General features: G+C 46.8%; 1 protein-coding gene across 10 annotated transcripts in view; it reads right to left on the bottom strand.

Annotated features, from left to right (window-relative positions):
• Nucleotides 1-14,025: 14,025 nt before the first annotated feature.
• Cbx5 (chromobox 5) overlaps nt 14,026-27,193 on the bottom strand; it is a 50,749-nt gene continuing 37,581 nt past the window's right edge. For 8 of the 10 annotated variants that reach the window (XM_039078944.2, XM_008765707.4, XM_039078942.2 and 5 more), the window contains 2 exons: nt 23,417-23,517; nt 14,026-22,394 (listed from right to left, as the gene is read on the bottom strand). In XM_039078944.2, coding sequence (XP_038934872.1) covers nt 22,244-22,394; nt 23,417-23,517 — 252 coding nt within the window. In that variant the 3' untranslated portion in view covers nt 14,026-22,243. Of the gene's footprint in view, nt 22,395-23,410; nt 23,518-27,193 lie in introns of those variants that run through there. The other 2 variants (NM_001106797.3, XM_063263390.1) reach the window with 2 other exon arrangements.

Here is a 27,193-nt window from a genome sequence, read left to right on the forward strand (position 1 = left end):
CTCCACTGGCTCTGATCCCTCTACAGAAAAGAAGTTTCGAACGTAGTGGTATTTAGAAATGAATAAACAATTGAGAGTAAGCGAGGCCCTGTCCTGCGTGCTTTAAGATCTGATAAATGTGGTTGCAGAGGTTCCCGTTTCACAGAGAAGGGGACCAAGGCGAAGATGCCCGAAGCCACATAGCCAGCAAGCTCAAACCGGAACCTTATCCCTGGGAACAAGCAAAGAGAGTCTGGGAGACAGACACGTGACGAACATCTATAGACAGTACCCGGGCTGCAGGACCACGGGCTGGGGGAGGGAAGGGAGGCGGGTTCCCCTTTGACCCCAGGGCCCCAAAGATGCTATCAGCCAGACCCTGCGGAAAATCCTTCCTGGATCCCTGTGCATTCCAGCCTCAGCCCGCTAGTTTTACAGCCTCCCGCAGCCAGGACGCTGTTTATGGCTGCCCCATTCTCCAGCCCTTGTCTCCAGGCCCCAAAGGCATCTGGCCCGGACAGGAGGCTGGGAGTTGGGGGTGGGGGGGTTGCTCCCCGCCCAGCTCTCCTTTGAACCCTGCTGGGCGCCGGAAGGAAGAGGCTGGGCTTGGGGCCTCCAAGCTGCACACTGAGCCAGAGGGGGAGGACCCCCCAGGCAGGGCCACCTAGCACCACCTAAGTGCCCCTGTTTGCTCTCGTTGTGTGACCTTGGGCTCGTGATTTAACCTTCCTCAGCTTTAGTTCATTCTTCAGAGAATGGAACTCGTAGCTCCTCACGGTTCTTTTAAGAATGTGACACGTCAGGTACAAACTTCCTGCTTCAAATTATAGTTGATATGATTAGCTTTATAGAGTCTGTAAATAAAGCAAAGAACAGGAGATTCCCTCCTCCTCGTCCAGCAGGCCTACCAACTCTGCCCCAAATCTAGTTAGTCCCTGAGGTGGACCTCCAGTGCCCCTCTGCATCCTTCACCCGCCCTCGCGTGCGTATTACCCTCTGCTGGCAGTGCGAAGAACTTCACTCTCTGCCACGGAATGTCTGGGAACCAGGGCTAGAAGGGGCTCTCCCCATGTTCCCAGGTCACCTAGAATCTGCAAAGGAGTCATAGACATGCAGATTAACGGAGTTCGAATGTAGGAATCAAGCTCTAGGGAATATCTTGGACACATAGGGCGGAGCCCTTGTAAAAGGGTTGCAGAGTCATGAAGTAGTGTGTTAGCTCAGCAGAGGGAGCAACAGGAAAAAAATGACATGGCCTTTTCCTGAGATGCTCCCAGCCCTATGGGAGAGGGGTAAGAGAGCTACAGGAAAGCCTGTAACACCATTGGAGACCTGGGGACAGAGCTGCCAGAGATGTGAAGCAAGCCCTATACCCACCCACACCCTCACACCCCCACACCCCACTCCCACAGTAGGTTAGGGATGGGAAGAAACATCAAATGTGCCTACTAGCAAGGGCAGGACTCCTTGGAACAGTGACCACCCCGAGTCTCAGCATCTGTCTGCTGATGACAGCAACTCCCACCCAGGCATGAATGCCAGAGGGGGCAACCTGGCCACCCTGCAAGTCAGGGCAAGGAGGCATGGGCAGGAAGCACTTCTTCATATGTGGGACAGTAGGCTGGGGCCCCAGGCCCTGAGCCTCACAGCCTCTCCTTTGCTCCTGCTTCCCATGTGCCAGCTCAGAGGTGATTCCGGAAGAGAGGGTGTCAAGAAAGCGCAAGGGACTTTGGGTTGTAGACCAACCAAATATCCCAACCAACTTTGGGTTGAAAGCCAAGGTCCAAATATCCCTCAGCAGAGTGGGGCTGTGCCCCTCAACACCATCCTCGCCCTTCCCAAGGTCTGCCTGGTCCTCTCCACTCCATTTCCCACCAACTGCCCAGCCGTCCCCTCCCACCACACCACCACACCACCACACCACCACTCCAGCTGCCAAGAATTCCAAACAAAAGGCCGGATCCAGGCCCTGTTTATGTCATGGCAAGCTCTGTCCAGCCAGAAGCTGCCCACCTCTGACCCCCAGCCCTACCCCCAGGGCTCTGTTGGAACAACATTGAGCAGGGATGGGTGGACAGGCCCTCCTTGTCTGAGGCTGAAGTAAAACTGTTTCTCCAGTCTTAGTTTGAGCCCCAAACAGGTGGGCCTGGCGTGGGAAGCCTCTTTTCCAGATGACTTAAGAGCACGTGGATTGAGGGTGTTCTGCTTCTCTGTGCGTCTGTGTTCTAGCTGTCTCCTCTTTAGCCCATCTACTGCCCCCTCCCCTAGGCCTGTCCAGACAGCCTCCCTCACTCACAAGTAAACACATTGCAAAGAACAGAGCCTGAGACCCCCAAGTGCAGCTGCCCTGGGTAGGTTGTAAACCGAACAGGTCTACAGTAAACACAAAGCAGGAGCCTCTATAAACAGAAAGGGAAAGGGACTCCAGCTGAGGGACTCTCAGGACAGCACAGCAGAGGACGGTACCTGGTCCAGGGAAAGGAGGCACCATAAGGACCAAGAGTGCAGGACAGAAGTGAGATAGCACTGTATCCAGGCCACCATCTCACAAGCTCTCTGTCATAGCACACACTCCAACCCCATGGACCAGGGACAGAGTGACAGGAAGTATTGAGGAATTGACAATCAAGAGTTGGGTCCGTCGATAATGTTGGGACAGAGTCCTGGGAGCAGAGGGGTCTAGCAGGAAGTCCCCAAGTATCTATGCTGGAGGGTCAGGTTCCCAACTCCAAGGTAAAAAGTCATCTGTCTCCAGCACCCAATCTGGATTTGGTCCATCCCGCCTGACCTATAGTCTCCTTTGTTTCCTACCTCCGACATCTCCACGTTTCCGCCGGGTTGAATTTTTTAAAATTATTTTATTGTTACTTGATATGAACGAGTGCTTTGCCTGCATGCATGTCTGTGAAGCACCTGGTACTCTTCAGAAGCCAGAAGACAGCATTGGATTCCCTGAAACCAGGATTACAGAAATGGAACCGTGGACCCTTGTGAGTCTCTGTGTGCTGGGAATTGAACCTGGAGCCTCTAGGCAACAGCAAGTGTTCTTAATCACTGAGTGGTCTCTCCATCCCCTAAGTGCGTTGCATTAACTTGGAGCCTGTACGATCATTCACTTCATATTTGGACGACCAGTAGGGACTACAGCTGTAGAGACTCCCCAGTCCATCTCTATACCCAGTTTCACTTCCTTCCACCTGTGTATGTGGTCCTGCCCCATGTGACCTCACACAACCGAGAGAGAGGGCAAAGAGATTCAGGCAAACCCCGTGCTAGATCCAAGTCCATGCCTGGGTGTGAGAGTGAGGGGAGAGAGAGAGATAGGGCCCCATGAATCCCCCCAAGTTTCCTAGTACACAGGCTGGCAGACCTTACAACCATGACCTGATTCTCTATTGCCCCCACCCCCCAACTAATTGCTATTCATAGGACACAGCTGGGTGATTAATGGCCTGATTAATAATTACTCAGGCTAATAAAATAATTAATTAATTTGGCAAGCCATTATTTATCTGGTTGTCTTCAACCTGAAACTCGGAAACTAGGAGTTAGGAAATCTCCCTCCAGGTTCTTTCAAAAATATAATCTTTAACAGAGTGGGTGGGGATGTCTCTCCCCATCCCAAGACCCTTCCCAAGTGGGAGAGGAAAGGACTGGCGTTTCTGAGAATATAGACATAGGTTAGAGATGAACCCATGGCAACCTCAAACCCAGGGAGGGGCTGACTAGAGCTGGGGGCTTTCAAGAAAGACTGGAACCCTGCATCTGAGCACCCAGGTTTGGGAAATTTTTGTATGCATTCTCCCCAGCACATGATTGATGACACCATTCTCAACAAACAATCTTTATCTCTCCTCTTGTCTTCCAAATTTATGATTTTGCCCCCAAACCTCAGCTTAGGTGAGTGAGGAGTAGGTGAGACCCAAGAAGTACTAGGGAGTTCCCAGGGGACCAGAGCCCTCCATCTGTGTCTAGGTTCCCAGTAAAATCAGAGAAACAGGGGACAGCCGATCTCTTGAGAGGCAAGGATGAAGGCAGGCTCTACTCCAGGGGTGACTTGTCCCATGTCTTGTAGGCAGGTAGAGGTCACACATGAGTACTTGTGTGCTTCAGTGAGTGAGATTAGGTGGGCTCCCAGCAACACTAAGTATGTGTAAGAACTCCATCTTTTTCTAGATAGAAGTATGGAAAACAGGATAATAAATAGAGCATGCCTAGGATAAAAATCTCCACAAAAGAGATGCTTCTAAAGTTCATGTAGCCTGGGAGGTGGGGGGGTCGGGTTCTATCATTCCAGCGCTAGGGAGTTGGAAGCAGGAGTAGCAATTCAAGGCCAGACTCTGCCACCAGTTGTAAAGACCAAGCTGGACTCTCCATGGGAAGGAAAACCTCAGTTTGGACATTTAAGTGGGCTTTAAGGAATGAGCAGGAACCTACTAGTGAGGACTACAAGCCATTGCCAAGGCTGTTGAGGAGCAGGACAAGTGGAAAAGTGTGTGGGAAGTAGCCAGGCAGACACAGGCAAGGCCAAGGTGGCTGGAGGAGCATCTTTTCCTGTGAGTAGTGCGGAGATAGGAGAGGGGTCCACGCTGTTTTGTGTGTTCGGAAGGCAGTTCTGGCAAACGGGGAAGAGCGCTGGTACCTTGGGGCCAGCCTAGGAGACCCTGGGAACAGGCTGGACTCCAGGCCTCCACAGTGGACATGGAAGATCCCTCGGGGTCCGGCTACTGGGGATTCCCACTCTGTCGGTCTTGAGTCGCAGCAGGACTGCGTAGGATCGCTGTTCTTAAATCTTCCCACACCTCTGGAGGATGGAGAGGAACCAAGCCTGACTTAGGATAGGATAGCATATATGGATGGGATCCATCGGCGGCCTGCAGTGGAGGCAGCGCCGCTGCCAGCAGAGGGAGCGCGCGAGACGTGCCGCCAAGAGCAGGGCCTCGCTCTGGCGGGCGCCCCCTGACGGACACTTGCGCTCCCAACCACCCCCCACCCCCTACCCCCACCCCGGTGTCACCCTCGGGGACAGGTCTCGAGGAGTTTGAGGTCCCTGCAGTGTGATTCCAAAGTGCGGCCACCCAGGGCGACTCAGGCACTGGCAAGAGCAATGTGAGGCAGGTCCTACAGTCTCTCACCGAAGCCCACCGGGCCAGCCCGGAGCAGGGGCGGGGCGCGGGGCCACCCAGCCGTCCCAGTGGGCGGCCACCGTGTGGGCACCTGGTCCGACCCGCCGCCGCTTCCGTGGGGGAAGGGCGACTCATTTCACCTGAGCTTCTTTCTATTGCCTCACCCATGGCAACATTTTTCACACCTCCTCTCCCTACCGGTTTCCAGTTATGAGGAGGTTTCAGGTTACAGTCCTCGGAACTCTCATTTTCAGCCCTTCTCCCTGAACATCCAAGTTTGACTCGGTTGGGGAAGTCCTCCCTGATGTCTGACCACCATTACTCTTACTGCAGCTGCAGCCAAATCTTCCGAGTTATAGCCTCACTGGAGAAAGTGAGTGCCTTAATTTTCTTCCCACGCTTGCTCACAATTCCGTTCCCCTCCACGAAAAGCCTTCCCTGCCACCCCATCTTGCATTCCGTTCGCCTTTTGTCATGCAGGCCACCCAACACTGCTTCTGATCCCCCTCCCATCTAATATCCTATCTCGCACTATACCCAATCCCCAAGAAGCTGGAGCCATGAATAGCCTCAGTTTCCCGGGAGAGCACTGGGTCTGTGGCTCCCTCCCGGCCCTCTCAGCGAGCTGCAGCTCCTACTAAGGGGGAGTTGATGGGTGGGGTCGGGGATGGAGGTCGTAGGCTCTGCAAAGGTGCTCGGCAAGCCTGAGCTGAGTCCCGCATCCGACCCGCACCAGCGCGGGGCGCACGAGCTCCCATTCTTAGCGCAAGGAAGACCCCGTGTGGCCGTTGTAGGAGGCGCAGAAGAGGGAGAGCGCCCAGGCTCGGACCGGATTCCGGGGTTCTGGCCTACTGTAGGGATTTATTCCCTGACGTCCTCAGCAGTGCCTTGGAATCCTTCAGTTTGTTCACACACACTCAAAACACAGCAACCTGGACTTGCAGAATGATTTCGCCAAACCACAAGGAAAAGTAATGTACTAACAGCAGCAAGTGTGATTGTCGTTAGACTTCTGGAAGGACTTCAGATAGGGAAGCAGGGAGAAGGATCTTAATGAAGGGGTGGGGCAAATGTCCCGGTCCTGGGAAGAGGGGATTCTGAGGCTGGAGTGAGTGTGGGATTGTCATGGCCTGCTTTACATGCCTCTTCCCTAAGGAACTACACTTCAAATGACAGGTGGGTGGGAACATTTCTCCATTCTAGGAGTCTGCTCTTTGCCTGTGCCTTACGCAGGATGAGAACTGAGTGTTGGAACCCAGGTAGGTCACTGGAAATGATCACCCAACAAGCAGGACCGGGACCGTGCACAGTCCACCCTAAGTGTTTTGAAGCTGGAACCTTTTGGCTCCGCCCAATCGCCATGTCATTTGCACACATTTGCATACCCAGCTGTGCAAGGCTGCCTTCCACAGCACACCTTCGATTGCTGATGGGTGCGCTGCGCTTCTAGTGAGACCAACTAGAGCGGGCCATCTTTGTGCCCAACCCCCCCCCCCCCCGCCGTCGCGCTACCTTCTGGGCAGGGGGGCCCACACCCCGGATTAGAAGCCACCACCTCCGAGCAGTCCGATCTTCCCACCTTTCTGAAGGACTAATGCGGTTTCCTATCCTACTATAATCCGGTGTATGTGATTGGGGTACCCTAAACTCTGGGAACTTCCCAGAATTTCGAACAAAGATTATGATGTAAGCTCTAGCTAAGAACATCCTTCAACTTCTGCTAGCAGCATTGTGTAGCTTCCGTGTGGCCCAGGCTTGTGCCCACTGGCCTTCTGTCAGAGGACTGCAGACTCTGAACTGCTCTGGCTCAACTCATCAGCCCACCCTGACTGCCCTCCTGCTCTCTTGTCTCCCAGACAGACTTGGTAGTATAGGCCTGTAGTCCCAGATGTTTGGGGGGTTGAAACAAAAGGATCACAAATTGAAGGCAACTCTGGGCAGTGTAGGAAGACCCTAAAAAATTAATTAATTAAAAATATATCTCAGATGTTAGCTGACACCTGTAATCCTAGCACTCTGGAGGCTGAGGCAGGAGGATCGTCTTGAGTTTCAGGTTTGGGTTATGTAGTAAATTCCAGGTCAGTCAGAGCTTCATAGCAGGATATAAGTATCATTATTAATAATAAAGCTTATCTTTAATGTTCAATGGTAAAGCACTTGCCTACAGAATGAAAGGCCCTGGGTTCTTCCACAGCAGAACACACACACACACACACACACACACAGAGAGAGAGAGAGAGAGAGAGAGAGAGAGAGAGAGAGAGAGAGAGAGAGAGATTGATTAAAGAAAAAGAGCTTCCATTATCCTCTCTCGGGCCTCCTGGCACCAATGTCTGTGCCCAGGTGCTGCACTCCTTAGATTATGAGCTCTCTCTCAAGACAGGGACCATGTCTTGAGAGCCACAGACTCTGGTGCTCCAGGGTCACTCAGAAAGACTAGACAGTGAATTAACGAGTGAAGCCCGATCCTGTCAGACACCCATAGACACTCCAAGGTCATCCAGGCAATCTCAAGGACAACCGTGAAAAGCGCATAGGAGCGCGACACATCTCCACTCAGCTTGCCAAGCCAACCCAACTCACAACCCCGTGCAAAAGACCCGGGGGGGGGGGGGAGAAACCTGGGGCATGGGAGTGAAGGCCGAAAGGAGAGCTTCAGACGGGGCCAAGGGGCCATGGTTCCGACTCCGGTATGCCTGGAGTAAACCTCTTGAAACTGACTGACCCTGAGTTACGAAACCGGAGTGACCCTGGTTACCCCACTCAACAAGGGAATGAAAGGCTTACTACTTGTGCGAAAGGGCAGGTTCCCCGGCTTCAGGTGGGTGAAAAGGGCGTCGCTTGCCCCCTTGACCATGGTGCGAGGACACATCCCTGGAAACCGTGGCACTGGACGTACATTCATCCAGCATCCAGCATCCAGCCGGGTGGGACTCCGAGGGTCCAGCACTGAGCCGACCTGGATGTGATTTCCACCGTGGCTGCCAGAGGGCAGCATGAACTTCCAAATCACCTCGGGCAGCCTGACTCCGCGATTCGCCAGACAGAACTCTAACCCTGGCCTGGCCCAGCTGCTGTCTTGTATTGCCCAGCCTGCCTCTCATGGTGGTCACAGGCCCTAACTTGGTAGCCAAGGATTGAGGTGACTTTAAGTTTCTGGGAAAGGAGCTCCTCCAGGAGTCCTGCTGGAAACATGCCTGCTTCTGGTACAGGGGACCCAGACGCCTAAGGCCGGTCAGTTTCCTCTGAGCTGTATGCAGAAATGCTGAGAAAGAGCTGAAAGGTGATGGTCAAAGGATGAAAACGGTCCAGGTAGGCATGAGTAAAATAAATGAGAAGCATTCGAAATGATGAGAGCATATTAATTGGATCCAATCATTTCACACCATATACATACTGCTTCAAAACTCAGAAATTTGTACAAGTATAATTTGCAAATACTTTAAAATTAATGAGTCAATGTGTATGTGTGAGCATGCATGTGTGTGTCCACACCATGCCACAACGGATGTGTAGAGGTCAGCTTTGTGGAGTCAGTTTTCTCCTTCCACCTCTGTGTGGGCTCCAGGGTTTGAACTCAGTCATCAGGCCTTGTGCTTCACACACCTTTACACATGGAGTCATCTCACCAGCCTACTAACATTTTTTTAAATGTTTCAGGGCTGGAGAGATGGCTCAGCGGTTAAGAGCCCCGACTGCTCTTCCAGAGGTCCTGAGTTCAATTCCCAGCAACCACATGGTGGCTCACAGCCATCTGTAAAGAGATCTGGTGCCCTCTTCTGGTGTGTCTGAGGACAGCTACAGTGTACTTATATATAATAAATGAATAAATCTTAAAAAAAAATAAATGTTTCATGAAGCTAAGGAACTTTTTAAAACCCAGGTGTGATGCCATATGCCTTTAGTCCCACCACTTAGCAGACAGAGGCAGAGGCCGGCAGATCTCTGAGTTTAAGGCCAGCTAGAGCTACAAAGTGAGACGTGAGACTCTGTTGTCAAAAGAAAGAAAAAGTACGAGTGTTTGCCTGCATTGATGTCTGTGCATCACGAGTGTGCCTGGCATCCTGGGGAAACTGATAGTTGGTTTAACTGCTGTCATACAGACTGTGCAACAACAGGACCAACAGACCTGTATCTCAGTGGTGCTGGGGTGCACATATCCGGTTGTACTTTTCCATCAGTCACCCAGCCTGACCTCAACACTTAATGGCCTTGCCCATAGCCTAGGGTGTTCAGGGATTTTTGGGAGGTGAGGTCCCCTCTGGGTTTATATTGCGTACCCTCTCTTTACCCTGACATTTCGCGTGCCCTGGGCTCCTCGAATGCTTGATATCCTTCCAGACTGTGCTGCCTCTGACGCACTCTGGCCTTCCACCTGCAGTCTCCTGCTTTTGGGTGGCATGGTAGTTTTATGTGGTGCTGTGGAACCAACCCATTGCACTTGTTGGGCAACTGATCCATATCCCCAATTCCCTCTTTCCTCCATACTTTTTTCTTCTCCCTGGCCTCTCTCAGAACGGAGTCTGCATTAAGGAGCTGGAGGGTGGGGGTGTTAGCTTAGGGACTAAATTGCATGCTTGGGGAGGAGAAAGCAATTTCTCCATAATGACTTCTTCCTCTGAGCTCAGAGAAACCCCTCCCATGCAGCAACCCAAGCACTGTTTGCTCATTTTCATAAATGATCTGCAGATTATGCGCTGCCTTGAATTTTCCAGGCAACTGCTTCCCGCCCATGTCCATTAAATGGCTTGACTTAGACCCAGCGGAATTTAATGTAGTCAAAATGAGAACATATTCAAATGGATCCTTCCTTCCAATTCATCCACATCCAGATGCACCATTTCCTTGTGAGGGACCCAGAGATGTCAGTAAAAACCTGCCACTTGGCCCTTGAGATCTGTAATAGAGACTAGGTATCCTTATCTGTGGTCACTTGAACTGCTACGTCCTTGCTCTTCCCCTCATTCCCTTTCTGGGATGTTTAAAGCAGGAGGCCTGAAGGTTGAGGGGATCCAGGTATCCCAACCCCTCTACCCTACCTGAGTAAAAATTAAAGCCATTAAAGATGCACAGAGGACCCTAAAATTATCCACATATTCTTCAGGTTTCTAGGGAGGTCATAGAGTTCAGAGGGAAGTCTATCCTTTTTCAGAACATAGGTGGGCAGATGCTGAATTGATTCATTGCCCAGAGAGAGCTCTTGGGAAGCAAAGTTCTAGCCTGCTGTTTATGGAGAGTAATATTACTTGCTGCCTGGAGCCACAGAAGCATGCACCTTCCGAGGGCTTCCTCAGTCCTTGAATCTGCTTGACACACATGACACTGATCTTACTAAGTTCTCACCTCTGCCTTTCCGCTAGTTCATTCATGTGCTAATTTTCACAGCACAAGTCTGTTTCTCTCTCTCCCCAAACTTGTACTTTACTCCCCAAACCACATTGATCTAACTCTTTAATCCATGCCCCAGACTCCAGTGAAGCAAAGGGCAGGGGTAAGGTGGGTAGGGGAACATAATTTAGTTGGTAGAGTACTTGCTTTTGCCTAGCTTGCACAAGACCCCAGCATAAAACCAGATATGGTGGCACATACCTAGAATCCCAGCACTTGGGAGGTAGGAGAAAGATCAGACATTCAAGCTCACTTTTGGCTATACACTGAGTTTGAGACCACCTTCGGCATCAGGTTTCCAGCTGCCTACAAGCTCCCCAGGTTGATGAATGAAACATTTTTACAGACATGAGAAAAGAAACAAATATTTTGGATAGAAGCTAGGCATGGTGGTGCCTGCCTGTAATATGATTCAGGATGTTAAGGCCACAGAATAAGAGTTCAAGGACGGGGTTGGGGATTTAGCTCAGTGGTAGAGCGCTTGCCTAGCAAGCACAAGGCCCTGGGTTCGGTCCCCAGCTCCGAAAAAAAGAACAAAAAGAGTTCAAGGACACCCTTGGGATTCTGCCTCAAAAAGGTGTTTTTCTTTCTTTCTTTTTTTCAGAGCTGAGGACCGAACCCAGGGCCTTGAGCTTTCTAGGCAAGCGCTCTATCACTGAGCTAAATCCCCAACCCCAAAAAGGTGTTTTTCAAACAAAGAATCCAACAGTTTTATATCAGCAACTTCCAGACTTATAGCAACCCTTGCCCTGAGATGACACAAGCACACCAAAGGTTATAAAATTCTCCCAAGTTGCCATTATTGGGCTGGAGAAATGGTTCAGTGGTTAAAAGAACCTGCTTTTCTTGCAGAGGACCCAGGTTCAGTTCCTATCATCACTTACACGGTAGGTAGCTTGCAGCCATCATCCATATGTATATGTGTGGTACACAAGCAGACATTACACTTTGCCTGAATGAGGCAGTGAGGCAGAAGCTAGAGCTACTCGGTAGACAGGACAGAGGACAGCCAGGCACAGGTCTCTAACAGCTGAGCACCCCTGGCTCCCGCCATGAATGGTAACACACAAGGAAGCTGAAAATCATGGGGGAAGGCAGGCTGCCTCAAGAGGTGCTGCAGGTGTGGAAATAGCTAGAGGACATCCATTCCATGCCCACACAGCAATGGCAAGGACTTCTGCTCACCTGCCCCCTTGCCTCCTTGCAGATGTGGCAAAATTTCACAAGCTGCAGCAGCTGTGGCCAACACTGCATCTCCCTACACCCTTCCTTCTCCACAGGCAGTGGTGACAGGAGCGGGTGGGGGAGGGCACAGTCCCAGCCCCATTTAAAATTATCAGCATTTCTCCCTCCCTGGCTCACGACCAATTATCAGACAAGCTTTTGCCGAGGGAGTTGGCAGCTCCCAGTCTGGCAGTGGGCTAGAGGCTTGCTTTTCCCAGTCTGGCAGTGGGCACCACATTTCATACAGACCTGCACACCTGCTTCCAGAGACCACATGGGCTTATGAATGAGCTTATGGAGAGTCCTGGACTGTTGCAAGAAAGATGATAATTTGACAGGTTGAAATGAAATATCAAAATTAAGGTTGCTTATGGAATTGGGATGGGTAGGAAAATCAGAAAAGAGGAAAAAAGGCAGGAGAGCCAGACAAATGCACACAATACAGTGGGCAAAGAGGAAATACCATTAAAGGGGGTGGTACGCCTGAGTGGGGAGAGCCTGCACCTGGAAATCAAGATGCTACAGCTGCTGAGGGGAGGCAACAGAGGCGACACAAAGATCAGGGAGGAGTCTAGAGCCTCAGACTAGACTGTGCTTTCAAATAACACTAAATACTGGGCTCAGGGTTTGTACAGAGCCACACAGTGCTTATGCCAGATGCCCACATTCTAACTGACCCCAGCCTTCACCTTGTCTCCTTTTCCCTCCCTTCAGATAGATAGCCTGGCCTACAGTGATCTGTCTCCCAAGTGCTGGAGTTAAAGGCATGACACCATGCCCAGTGATGTCTCCCTTAAAAAACAAAACAAAAAAAGCATACGTAAGCAAGTCAACTTTGTGCAGCTGGTTTTCTCCAGATCTCTTCCAGGGATTGGATTTAGGTTGCCAGCTTCCCCATAGTAAGTGCCTTTATGCACCGAGCTCTCAAGTCACACTTGTGTTGCTCTCTCCAAGCACAAACAGGTCCATTCCAGGCTTGGGCAGCAGCTGTTGTCATGGCCTCCTCTGTTCAGTCAGGGTCAGCTCTCACCACAGAGGACACTTGGTTCTAGCTTACACTTCTTTCCATAGAGCAGAGGGCCTGGGGCTGCTGACTCCAACTGAGCAGCTGAGTTACGTGCTGTGAGCCTGATCACAGACCCCCAGTGACCCTCTACTTGCCCCAGCTACCAGCACTGCATCCACTTCGCTACCTTGGTAACTTTCAACACAAACAAGGATGAGGCAAAAGTCCAGTCTGGACTTCTCCAGAAAACAGAAAGATTCAGAGGGGAAGCTATGGCAGCAAAGAGCTAACCTGAACCAGGGCCAGGCAGACCCCTTTGCTCACGGAGGGGAGACACAACAAGATCGTTATCTAGGGCTGGTCAGACCCCCTGTAATTCTGGAGTTAGTCCGGATTCAGACAAGAACGGAAAGGGAGAAAGCAGACCCAGACCTCAGAGGTAGGAAATAAATAATGTCCAGAAAGGCCTCTCTCTGAAGTGGACCAAATGGCTCTCCTGCCCCATGTTTATGGGGTCATGGACCATTAAGCCAGCCAACCTACAGATGTCTTCATAAGACTTTTACGAGATTAGACTGCAGAGACCCTATAATTCAGCAGCCAGAAAGGAAAACAAGAGAGAGGAATTGCAGACAAGCTGGTGGAAACCAGGACTTGGCTCCAGGGTCTGTCCATCTTCAGGTCTCATGCTGCAAGCTCCTGCCCAACCACACCAGGTTCAGGGCCACATTACCTCACTTTCCCCCCTGATCCAATTTCCTCTGCCATCCCATTTCTGGCCCACAGGTAGGGCACAGGTTTCTTTGGTACTTGCAAGTACAAAGAGGATACAGTTACAGTATAACCATTTTGAGCTTTGTAAGCCTTACACTTTCTTGATGTACTTTATTGGTGAAGAGCACCTGGTAGTCCTTTATTTTCCATACTGTCTATGGAGAGCTGGAAGAGCAGGGAAACCAAGAAGGCAAATAAACTGAACTCAGTTCAGGGTCATAGCAGGCACAGGCAGTGGCTTATTCCCCAGGGTTAGCGCCACCCTGTGGCTGTTTGTAGCAAGTCAGAACCAACAAATCCCCAAAGAAGGTAACAGCAGCCAGTTCTCTCTTCTCTTCTTTCACAAATACTTCAGAAATGGGATGGATGGATGGGTGGATGGGGTCAGCTCAGTGAGTGCTTGCTTAGCTTGCACAAGGTTTGATGCTCAGCACTGAAAGAAACAGGGAATGGCAGAAATGGCTGACACTTCGGGACCCAAATTTAAAAGGTTTATAGACCCAGCTCTTCAAACTACCACTCAAGATCCATATTTGAAAAGCAATCCTTTATTAGAACCAATACAAGAGTATGAAAAGAGGGAAAAGAGGGTGGAAGGGGAGAGAATGATGTCTGAATCGGATGTCAGTTATAGAAAGACATGTCTGTTTTTTTTTTTCAAAACATTTACACTTAAAATGCAAACATACATGTATATAGATAGATAGACCACTTATCCTTTAAAGAAATCAAAAGCAGGCGAGTTTGGCTGAAATAGAACCAAGAAACACAACCAAAACTCCCCCACAAACCAAAAAGTCCACCGAGAATTCAAGACCTCACTTCCACTTAGACACCTGGCCACAAAGTGTGGTCTGCTTCCCACTCAGAATGGCACAGCAGAGACTGAGAAAATCCAGCCTCGAGGACCTCTGAAAGCCCTCTCCATGAGGAGGTGGGAACATGGCCAGCAGGCAGGGGTAAGGCAACTGCTGGCTACTACTTGGCAGGACATGAGACTGCTCCTTTCCCATCCTCCAGAGAACCCTCTAGGATCCCTGTTAGGAGTAGAGTCCACCTAACAGTACTGGAGTGTGTACCTCCAGGGAGCTAGGACTGTGTGCTTTTTCATGGTACCAATACAAGGTCAAGTAGGGGAAAGGAAACCTATCACGAAGAGCTTGGGGATGCCTTAGCCCTATACTGAAACACAGAGTAAGGCTTTTGAACCCTCAAGTGGGCAAACAAGTGTCCAAGATGTCCTCAGTGGGTCAGATGGTGGACACTGAAAAGAGGTGACAGATTCCACACACAGTGAACTGGAAGAAGCCTTGAGGACCAATGCTCAATTCTGAAATGTTACACCTATTTCTAGAAACAAAAAAACAAAAATCCAATACAGCTTTTTGGTGGGGGAAGGGAGAGCTATGTTGCTTGAACCATCTGGCTTCTATGAGAGGGCAGAGGCATAGAAGCATGAAGGGTTCAGTAGACTAACTGTCCTAGGATCAGTCTGGAAAATGAAAGCAACAATATAAATCCAAAATACCAAGTGTCACTTCCTTTCGAAGACAGTCAGAAGTAGTTATAAGTCCATGAGAATAGGACCTTAACTCCTGCAGAGAAAGACATGCGGTAGCATTCCTGCCTCAAGATTCCTAAACCAAGGCTCTTGAATTTCTAACAGTCTCTTTGTAATATAAGACACAGAACCCACAAGTGCCTTCCCTTACATTGTCCCAAGTTAGACTGGACGATCAAGACTCCAACATTCACAAAACACTGTTAACATCTGAACTAGCAGCTTTGATGAGGGGTAAAGGGTGGGGGGACAGAAACTCGCCAAGGTCACTAACTACTTCCAAACTTGGAAGTAGCTCAGTGAGGGCTAAAAGAGTCCGACTTAAGGTATCCTCCACAGGCAATCCTAAAGGGTTGATCAGCTCTGATCTGTAATGCCTCACAACACCCCATGAGGTAGGTCAGTATTATCACCCCATTTGACAGATGGGGAACTGAGGCATTGAAAGGAAAGACTTGCCCAAGGTCAGCCATTAAGACCAAGTAGGAGGTTAGCACAGAACTATGCACTAGAACATCTCACTTTCAGTCATTTCACTGCAGCCGGATGAGTCCAATCAACACACTGTTAATTGAGGGCTGCTGCTCACCTGGAGTAACCCAAGGCTGGACAAACCACCTTAGTGCCACTTTGAAAATTAAGTTGCATTTTTTAAACACTAAAACTCACTAAGAAGTGAAGGGTTAGCCAGGCAGTGATGGCGCACACGTTTGATCACAGTACTTGGGAGGCAGGGGCAGGCAGATCTTTGAGTTCGAGGCCAGTCTGGTCAACAGAGCAAGTTCCAGGACATCCATGGCTACACAGAGACCCCATCTTGGAAAACAAAACAAAACAAAACAAAAACAGAACAAAAAATAAACAAACAAACAAAAGACATTGATTCTCAGTCTTCTACTGGGTAATCCAGGTTCCCAAGGTCCAGAAAGCAGCATGGGCCTCCTAAGGTCAGCACTGAGCATCTGAGGGCTGCAGGGCACAGTGCAGACTCCTAAGCACAATTCCCTCTACTACTGCCTGGCACTCCTCCTGTGACAGCAACCGTTCCACAGCCTGACTCATCTCACCTAAAGGGGGTAGCATCTTTACAAACATCTTAAGGACATACTGATGCTTCTCCTACTACCAGAAAGGAAAACAGAAACAAAGATGTCTTCCCCATACCTTAGAATTCCAGTAGGAAATCATTTTGTGCCTATCTTAAAACTATTGGGGTTGGGGGCACTGCTAAGCTGGTTTAGGATCAAACCCTAATGCTAATGGAAACTGAAAAACACAGACTTGCATCTTGATCATGCTGTCACACAAGGAAACTATCTTTTTAGTTTTCAAAGAATTTCAAAGCAGGACACTGCCTTCCTCCCACAGCCTTCACAACAACCAGTATAGAACTCTATATACAAGCACTCAACAGATGATATGATGTTCACTAGGGACACTCTACGACTTTAATATATATGTTTATATCCCGCTGATCTGATTAGAATGAATAGATCCATATGATAAAAAAATTCAAGGCTGGTGTTTCAGCAATGTCAGCTTAGGTTCAGTCTGTCTGGAAACTTCCCTAACAAACAAAACACTCTGAGCTAGGAATACAGTTCAGTGGTAGAGCACTTGTCTAAAATGTACAAGGCCCTGAGTTCAATTCTCTCCTACCCACCCACACAAACACAAATGCATGTACCCCTCATAATCCCAGTGCTCAAGGCTGAAGCTGGAGGGCTGTAAGCACTAGGGTCAGCCTGGGTTACTTAAAAAAAAAAAAAAAAAAGGCTCTTTAAAATTAGCAATCTGGGCTTGGACCAACTGTTAGGGTCACAGTTGCCAACACCAAGAACATTACCAAAAAAAGATGATAAAAAGTTCATTGCATTCAATTTGGCCTAATTTCTTGCTAATAGTTTCCTATTAGATTTTCCGATTAATACTGATGGCTCTTACCTAGGCTGTGATAATTAGGTTTTGATCTATTGTGACATTAATGATCACAATCAGTTGACTTTGAAATTGTCTTTAATTAATGACTCCTTCCTTGTCAGCTTTTGCCTCCAGTGCAGGCAGGCTCTGCCCTTCCTCCACCACTGTGTTTTAACTCCTTCTCTCACTGACCTCAGAGACAAACAGCATTGGTGGACCACTTTTTCCCATAAAACAAGACTTTAAAACATATTTCTGACAGGAGCAATAAGAGATGATGTTAGGTGAAATGAGGGCCAAGAGGAAAGACAAGGGAATAAACTGTCACTGAACAGGAGAGACCCCATTTTAGACAATGACCAAAATCAAGCTTGATGCTCAAGTGGTAATGACAGAAGTAACTAAGAAAAATAAGACGAGGTAGATGAAAATTCAAAATATTCAGCACAAGCAAAAAACAAACAAGAAACTTCACATTTTAACCTTCTAGAGCAGTTAGTTGAATTTCTGGGAATTCTGACTTCTAAAGTCAGTCAATTACATCTTCGTCTTGGGCTCTCAGGAGTCAGAATAAGAACCTGAAAAACAGACCTTTCCTTCTCTGAGAAGGGTGTCACGCACAATGAGGAGCCAGAGCACATTATTCCTGTGGAAGGTTTTGATATAAGTGACACAGGAGCTGCTTACTCCCTGGCACTGAGACCCACGTGATCCAAAGGTAGCTCATTCCTAAGCTTTGTTCTAAGGAAGTCTTGTCATTAGATGGTATGTTTTGGGCTTTAAAGCCAGACTAATGTTGATTTCTCCAAAAGGGTGAGAAATTGAACAGTGTGAGCAACTTGCTAAAACGCCCACAAAGAAGAAATATACACCAGCACAGGCAATACTAACACAGTCATGAATGCTTGGCAGTCTAAACAAGACAGTTCTCACGCTCATTCATCTGCACTCTTGGTAACGAAACGAAAGCCTTTCTAGCTTTATTTCCTGCAATGCTGCCCATGGCCAGTTAACTCAGTTCATCCAAGACCACAGTCTTTCCCACAGATGAAGCAGTTAATGGCACCCTCCTACTGCAGATTTACCTTACCCCCCCCTCCTACTGCAGATTTACCTTACCCCCCCCTCCTACTGCAGATTTACCTTACCCCCCCCCCCGTGGAAACCCAGGGCTTCATGGATTCCTCACCAGCACTCAACCACTTAACTAACTGCCCACTAAAGACTCACCTTTTTGTATACCTGATGCTGTCCCAGACCAGTAATTTATATACATGTGCAGTATTCATTATCCAAAACTATACTGATCAACTCATCCCACACCACTATCAAAGTTCTCTAGCGAGTTCCTGAGCCAAAACTGTTTGTTGAATGAAAACAATATTGATGTATGCTAAAGTTGTAGAAATGTGAACAACACAATGTGTAAAATTGAGGATGGATCACCCAGTTCACCTGTTTTTGCACAAAGCTAGCAAAACGTGAGCACTAGAGGGTGAAGCCAGCAAGAAACAGTCAGGACTAAACAGAAAAGGGGGGGGGGAAGAAATTCAACTTTAGAAAGATGTTTTGAAGGGTGGGAGATGGCTCAGCAGTTAAGAGCACTGACTACTCTTCCAGATCTGATTCTCAACACCCACATAGTGGCTCACTCCTATCTAAGAGGATATGAGACCCTCTTCTGTCTCCTAGGGAACCAGGCATGCATATGGTGCATATACATGCAGGCAGAAATCACATATATATATAACTTAAAAAAAATCGAAATGTAAATAAGAAATACTCAAGTTAATAAAGAAAAAAAAAGGCATTTTGAGCCAGGCATAGTGGCATACAACTGATACATAAAGATCCTAAGTTCAAGGCCAATCTGGGTACTCTTTTCCTATTTTTCCTTTCACAACAAGATCTATGTAGGTGTGGCTGGCCTAGAACTCACTATATAGTCCAGGCAGGCCTCCGATTAAGATTTATCTACTTCTGCCTCCTAAAGACTGGAAATAAAGGTGTATTACACTGTACCTGGCTAGCACAGATAACTCCATATAGAAGGAGCTAAGAGCCAGATATGGTGGCACATACCTATAATCCTAGAGACTGGGAAGAGGCAGGAGATCAAGAATTCAACTTAGGGGGTTGGGGATTTAGCTCAGTGGTAGAGCGCTTGCCTAGCAAGCGCAAGGCCCTGGGTTCGGTCCCCAGCTTCGGAAAAAAGAAAAAGAAAAAGAAAAAAAGAAAAAAAGAATTCAACTTAGCAGGGCTGGAGGATGGCTCAGTGGTTAAGAGCACTGACTGCTCTTCCAGAGGTCCTGAGTTCAAATCCCAGCAACCACATGGTGGCTCACAACCATCTGTAATGTGATCCGATGCCTTCTTCTGGTGTGTCTGAAGACAGCAACAACATAGTCACATAAGTTTAAAAAAAAAAAAAAAAGAATTCAACTTGGTTATACAACCAAGGTTAGCTTGGTATCAGTGACTTAAAGTCCTTAGAGCAACAAAAACAGGTGAATTTGGTGATCCATCAACTGTATGGCAGGGGAGGAAAGGGGGCAGACAAAAATGGCACAGCAGTTGCCCGGCTGTCCACGCTGGTCCTAGGTTCAATTTCCAGTACCACAAAATTAGTTCTGGAGAGGGTTAACACAGGAGAATATAGTCAGTGTTTAGGAGTATTTCTTTCACCTTTGGCCATGAACTCTTTAGAGCGAAGATAGAAGATAACTCTAGGAAACACTTTTGTCCACAGCTGCAATTCTCCAGCAGAATCAAGCTACTTGGCACAACACAGGCTGGAGGCACAAATGGGTGTCTGGCTTCTTCATACTGAGAGCTGAAGAGAATACTGGAATCCCGGTTCCCTATTTCTATATATAACCAGGAAACTTACTAAGAGGAAAACAAGGGGTTGGGGATTTAGCTCAGTGGTAGAGCACTTGCCTAGCAAGCGCAAGGCCCTGGGTTCGGTCCCCAGCTGGGGGGGGGGGGGGGGAGACACGGACAAGAGAGTTTTGGTAATAATTAACAGAAAACCAATACTCCATGAACTTTTGAGAGGGAAAAACATTGTAAAGAGCATTAAAACCAGCAGGCCACTCCTTCCCTTCATTTTTTGCATTACAAGGCATTAAATCCTCAAACTGTATACTCAGTCCTTCCACTGCCAGTTTACAGCCCACTGCTGCTGAGTGCTCAGCAGGCTGTCCTTCCCTCCAGCTGCTAATCAGAGACTAAGATCCTCAGGAACTGGGCCACTTCTGGGCTACCTTCATCTGCCCTAATTACTAGTCTAGGTTGCGTGAAGGACACATCTGCTCTCTAACCACCTGCATTTCATCAAGTTAAGCAGACAATGGTCACTTATCCAGCCTTTGAGCTTGCCTCTACCATCTTCAGAGAATGAACTACGGAGAGGTAAGGGTTAGGTGCTCTTCCCCTACCACAGTACCATTCACAGGTTCTTCCTGGCTGTCCTGTCAACTGTGCAGTATAATTGTTGACATAATTTATTCAAGAACACAGAGCTCAGTGGCAGCTGAGCAGAGAAGTGATGCTAGCAAACACTGAATGGGTCTAGGACGTGCACACACTTGGGTCATCTGTGGACCAGAGCACTCCACTCCTTCCCCTCATTACCATGAACGATCTAGAAATGGGTGGCTGCTCAGATAGCTATGCTTTAAAAACCGAAAGGAACAACAAAAACAGCCTCAGTAGTTGATAAAGTCTAGAATTAAGGCTATCTCAGCGTTTACTCCTTTTCCTCAGCTTTTGAGCTGGGTCAAGAGTGCTCAGCTCCTGGGGCTGGGGATTTAGCTCAGTGGTAGAGCGCTTACCTAGGAAGCGCAAGGCCCTGGGTTCGGTCCCCAGCTCCGGGGGGGGGGGAAAAAAAAAAAAAAGAGTGCTCAGCTCCAAACCCTGTTATTTCCTTACATTTAGTCCTGATTCTCAGTCTCCTCAACTATATAAGAAGAAAGGAATGAAGAGAAGATGGACATTTTCAGGGGACAAAAAGAACAGAACAGGAGCAGAAATAATAGCAAAGTAAGAGTAAATCAAAAAGGAGTAGTTTGTTGTGGGAGAAGGTTGTGTCAAAAAGCTAATGTCAAGACCTGTTGGTTTCTGAGGCGATGGTCTTCCATGAAAATAGTTTTTAAAATAAGCTACAACTAAAAGTCTGAGGATGGAGAGGGCAGGAACATTAATCCTCTAGGGACTTAGTGGTAAAGTTAAAGAGTATCTATCACTGCTGTGAGGATTTAGAAACTGATGACACTGTGGCTAATGGTTCCTTTCTAACAATTCCCAACTTAAAATAACGGCACGGAAGGGAATGTGTGGATCTGCTGATTCCTCTTTGGTACAGGAATGCTTTGGGAGGCCATAAAAGTTGGCAGGGTGCTTGGCACAAGCAAGCACCAGGCAGTCCCTACACCTACATAAATAGAGTCTAGGAATGAGGGTGAAGGAAAGAACACATGCACACCATGTGATACCAAAGACAACCGCATCCAGCCCCGTCCTGTTATCGTCCTGCACTACAGCTTACAGACCCCACAGTTAATCCTGTCATTTAATAACAAACTGATACACTTTACAGAAGCAGAATCAGGGATTGAAAGTAACGAAGCCAAAAGAGTGTGAGGGCTAAACAGTGTAAAGTCTCAAGCCCTCAAGAGAACTGAGTTGTTATGGGAGGGTAGGTGAGAATAGTCAGGAGTGGCCCAGAAGACCACACCAGGGACCCTGTATTCTCCTGGCAGAGCTAAGTGAGATTAAAAAATACACAACATGTAGGCTGCTGCTATTAGCTTTCTAAAAGCTGGACAACATCCTTTCTATGCCAGTATGTCAAAACAAAGGCCAGCTGGTCATCAATATATTCTAATTAACAACCAAGAAACTGAAGTCATCGTCATTATAATAAAATTCCCCAAAGCAACCAACCCCAAAGATCACGACTCTAAGGTGATTAAAAGTTACAGGGAACAGAAGGAAAAGATCAGGATGAAAGAGAACACTATGGGAACCACACAGCATGTGAAGGATGTAATGCCTGACTTTCACAGAGCTACACTTAGGAGTCAGACCATCAGTTATATTACAAGGGAACCAATACCAACATCTCTCCCGTGGAGCACAGTGATTGATAAGCACATCATTTTTATGGATATGTTTAGGATGGAAAGGGACGGGAGAAGCGAGAGGAGGCAGGAAGGTGAAGGTATTATATACAAAGAGAAATGACAGAGACTGCCTCCTCCTTTAGCTCTTTGCGCTTTCTTTTTCTTTGTTTTCCGCATCCTCTGGATACGCATGCCACGTCAGTCTCTCTTCATAAAATGCTATCACAATTTGTGGACATTTCACATTAGCTTCTTTTGCAAGGACCAGGTCAGCTTCATCTGTGTCTTTCCTGGAAAGAAAGGGTACAAGACTTAGAAGGAGACATGAGACTGAGACAGTCTGTCAGTGTCAATGCCTGAGGTTAGCTGGTTTGATATCGAAGTAGAAAAGGCTCTTTACAGGGCTGGAGATATAGCTCAGAGGTGGAGTCTCTGTATTTGACCTTTAGCATCAAAAAATAAACAAAAAATAAAGAGCTGAAGAAATGGCTGTTCTTGCAGAGGACCTGGGCTCAGTTCCTAGCACCTACATGGTACCACAGGACTGCCTGTAATGCCAGTTCCAGGGGATCCAACACCCTCTTCTAGCCTCTGCAGGCGCTGCACACATGGTACACACACACAACATATATATATGGAGGCAAAACACATACACGTAGAAAAAAAATTAAATAGGCAATAAATCTTAAAAGAAAAAGGAAAGGGAGGAAAGGAAAGAGAAGAAAGGAAAAGGCCAGTCAGATATGTGAGTACATGCCTATAACTCTGTAACTCCAGGCCTAGGGAGATGGGGACAGGAGAATGAGTTCAATGTCCTGCACTACATAGTAAGTTCAAGGACACCTTGAGCTACATGAGACCTTGTCAAGAAAGGAGGAAGGGAGGATGGGGAAGTATTCCACTTTCTTCTGTAAGTCACTTTCTCTAATAAAGTAATTTGTGCTTTATTTCTTTATTTAGCATTCAGTTTGATGTCTTTTGTTGAAATTAATTTCTCTTTTAGACATCATTTGGTGACCCTGATCCTCAATGATGTAGGAAGTTTTACTTAGCTCTTACCCCATAGTCATAGGCTAATGATCTCACGGTAAATGATTCAGTTCTATACAGAATTTAGGTAGTAGTAATACTTTTTTTTAATCCAAATATGATTACTATAACACAACAATACCAAAGTTTGAGAATGTCACAAATTTATTCTGAACCATAAATTCCCACTTAATACTGACACTATGGATTAAATTTAGGAATTCTCAATTTCACACTCTTTCTTCATAGCAAAAACACAACTGTGAAGCACAATTCCTCTTACCATTTCATTAAGAACATTAAGTCTCCACAGGAATCTGTCGCCCCAATGATCTTTTCTGGTTCCAGTCCTCTCTCAAAGCCCCGAGCGATATCATTGCTTTGCTATAAATAGAATAGGAGAGATTGGAGCTTGCAGAGATCAAGGAAAAACAAAACAAAACAAAACACCTGTTTTTCTGAGCTACAAATCATAGCCTTTGTTAATATCATCTGTTATCATTTGTCATCAGTTCAGAAAATCCTTGCAACTCAAGAAATCAGAGGCAGCAATGTTATGAGATATTTTTGCAATAGATGTAGTCATCTTCCCTGGTATTCCTTGTAAATGATTAAGGGGGGACCCCCCACAAGTCTTTAGCACCCCAGGAGTCTCAGGAGAATCACCTGGGTACTCCACCCCTCTAAGCTACTCAATCTCTTCAGCACTGCGAGCAGACCCTCCCTCTACTGTGACTTCTCAGACAGCAAACAAGCTCACTTTCACTCTCAACTTCAGATGCTTTCTCGACAATAGCCTTTTAGACTTTTAATTTATCTTAACAGTGGCCAACAGTTTTAATATTTCACAGTCATTTATATTGTAAAACAGAGGTTCAAAGATCACCAACACTAACTTGCATATAACCTGAGAAAGGAGCCTCTGGCCTGCTCAGACTCGCTACTCACATTAATTGGGACTGGTCTGAGACTGCAAACAACTGAACTGACCTCATGAGAGGAGCACAAGGCCTGCTTTAGTCTCTGGCTGATCCAGGTGTGATGACAACAGTCAGAACAAAAAAGTCTAATTTTATACATATTTTTTTCTAAAATTTACAAGAGATAATACAAGCTCACTCATCACAAAGAAAACTTAAGATTTACCATAGGAACCAAATCCCAACCCTCTCTGATCATGACTTGCCTTTGAGCTACAAAAGCAGGCCAGTTAGACAGCTCAGTGGGCAAAAAGGCTTGTAGCCAAGCCCAACAACCTGAGTTCGATCCCTAGGACTCACAGGGTGCACAGGGAGTATCAACTCCCACATATTCCCTGACCCATACCCCTCAAAACAATGAGCAAATACAAAACACACAAACAAATGATTCTGAAATAGATACACAAAAGTCTGCACGGTCCTGGTGGTCCTCAAAGATACCAGAACCCCAAAAGGAAGGAAATCGTAGCCAAGGATCAGTGGGAAGACACTGGCTCTTTAAGACACAACCTCTTTGGGGCATTTAAGGGGAATTGGTTCCCAGATGCAAACACAGCTGCTCACAGCTGGAATGCTGGCACAGTGACTAAGTCATACATCATCTCTGGCAGCTGGAAAGAGTCTGCTACATAGGGAGGGAAATAGAAAAAGAATGTTCAAGCTGCTGAAAGGAGCTGAGGCAAGGAAAACACTAAAATCATCACAGGTAGTAATCTTAAATCAGGCATAAAACCGACTAAGAAATTTCTTCTGCAGTGGTCTAAAAAAAGGCAATCTCCCCATACCTTGAAAACACACAACTACTATGATCATGCCAGCTGTCTACCTGACAGCAGCCAGTATTGCTGAGAATGCTATCAAAGGCCCCAGACAAACATTATGATGTAAAGGGTGTCTGGAGGTTGTTTTCAAGGTCAGCAGCTCCAGAACCTAGACACGAAGCCCTCTGAAGTGGCCGGGGACTCAAATCAAAGCCAGATTACTGCCTTTAAAAGAACAAGACCTTAAGTTGAAGAAATGTTTACTATCTTTCACAATACATAGTTAAAAGTCTTTGATTATTATTTGCTACTTTAACTAGAAATGAACCAAATGACAAAAGTCAGAACACAAAGGGTTAAAAAAAGGTGATACCACCAAGCCCAAAGTTCCAACTTCAATTCCAAGACCAACCTGGTAGAAGAAGGCTACTGTCTTTTTCAAGTTGTTCTCTACCATCCACCCATGTGCAGTCCACACATGCTTAACACATGCGAAATAATAAAATGTACTAAAATATATAAATGAAATTTAAAAAGGGCACAGACAGAGTGAGACCAGCAAGGTCTACACAGTGAGTTTCAGGCCAGCCAAGGTTCATGCATTGTTTGAGACCCCATCTCATACAAACAAACAAACCCCAAAACAAAAAACAAGTCCTCAGAAAATGAAAAGTATTCTTCCCTTAAGTTCCTCATCAATACAGTTTATTATAGTCAGAATATGGCATAGGTTGCAGCCGGTGCTGGCCCTGGCCTTTAATCCCAGTGCTCAAAAGGCAGATGCAAGAGAATCTCTGTGAATCAGACATCAGCCAGGTCTACATAGCCAGCTCCAGGGCAGCCATTACTACACAGAGACCTTGTCTTAGTAAACAAACAAACAAACAAACAAACAAAGAAGTTGTAAAATTAAAATAACAAGAGAAAGAGGTCAGGGACAGCCCCCATAGAGGCCAAGAATTACACACAACCTTTATAAAACCCCAATGCTTCAGTTTACCCACAGAAACTCTCATTTAACTGATGTGAGGTTCACCTTGGTTACTAGAGGCATAGTCACAGTTTTGAGAAAAGTGTACAAAAATGGGCATCTAACTTTAGCATAGATAAACAGGGATGCTATATGAACTAATACTTGTATTTTATTAAATATTAAGCACATAGGTTTCATAACCCTGAAATAAATGGCAAGAGGGAAAGCTGGAGATGTAGAATGTTTGTGTAACATATACATTTGGCAAAGATGAGACAGAAAAAAAAGGGACAATGTGGTGTTTATACACCCTCAATCTAAAAATCAGGTAAAAGCAACTGAATCAAACCAAACTTCATAATTACTTTCCAAACTAAAGAATAAACACACAAAAGATGAAAATTATTTTCTTTTTAGGTTATACAGCTAGAATAAAATTAGTGAAAGTAGCCAGGTATGGTGCTATTTAGGCACATGCCTAAAATCCCACCGTTCAGGAGCCGATGGCAGAAGTGGAAGTTCCAGGCTAGCCAGAAATACATTGTGAGTTCAGGGTCAGACAAGTCGGTTATAAAGCATGACCTCTGGCTCCAAACAACAGAGAGGCTGGGCTCCTTAGTTCAGTTGGCAGAGTTCTCTTTCTAATATGCAACAAGTCCTGAGTTCAATCCCTAGCACAGCATAAAACAATACCACAGGCCTACCATCTCAGTACTTGGGAGGTTGAGGTAGGAGTATAAGAAGTTCAAAGTAATCCTCAGCCATACTCGAAATGTGAGGCCAGACTTAAGACACAGGACACTGTCTCAAATATCAACAACAGAAACAACAACAAAAGAAAAAACAAACAAAAAGCTAAGAGAAAAGATAAATGTTATGGATGTAAAGACAGACAGACTCCTGAGGTTCATTAGCCAGCAAACCTTCATGAATCAATGAACTCAAGAAAGACATCTGACTTTGATCTCTGGTCGTCACATACATATGAATATGTATATATGTGTACTCATGTGCATATAACAAGTATGCAAACTATACACATATCACACACACAAAAATGATTAAAAAAGTGTTATTGGAACAGAAGACAAGATAGAAAGAAGCAGTAAGCATTTCATGTTTTTTTTTTAATGTTAGTTAGTATTGTGTGTTCTGGTGGGCAGATGCATGCAGGAGTTAAAGGTCAACTTAAGGAGTCAGTTTGTTTGTTTGTTTTTTTCCTTTTCTTTTTTTTCGGAGCTGGGGATCGAACCCACTGAGCCAAATCCCCAACCCCTAAGGAGTCAGTTTTATCCTACAATATGAGGGATCGGATTTGAACTCAGGTTTTCAGGCTTGGCAACAGG

The sequence above is a fragment of the Rattus norvegicus genome, chromosome 7, assembly GCF_036323735.1.
Source record: "Rattus norvegicus strain BN/NHsdMcwi chromosome 7, GRCr8, whole genome shotgun sequence".
Classification (NCBI taxonomy): Eukaryota; Metazoa; Chordata; class Mammalia; order Rodentia; family Muridae; genus Rattus; species Rattus norvegicus.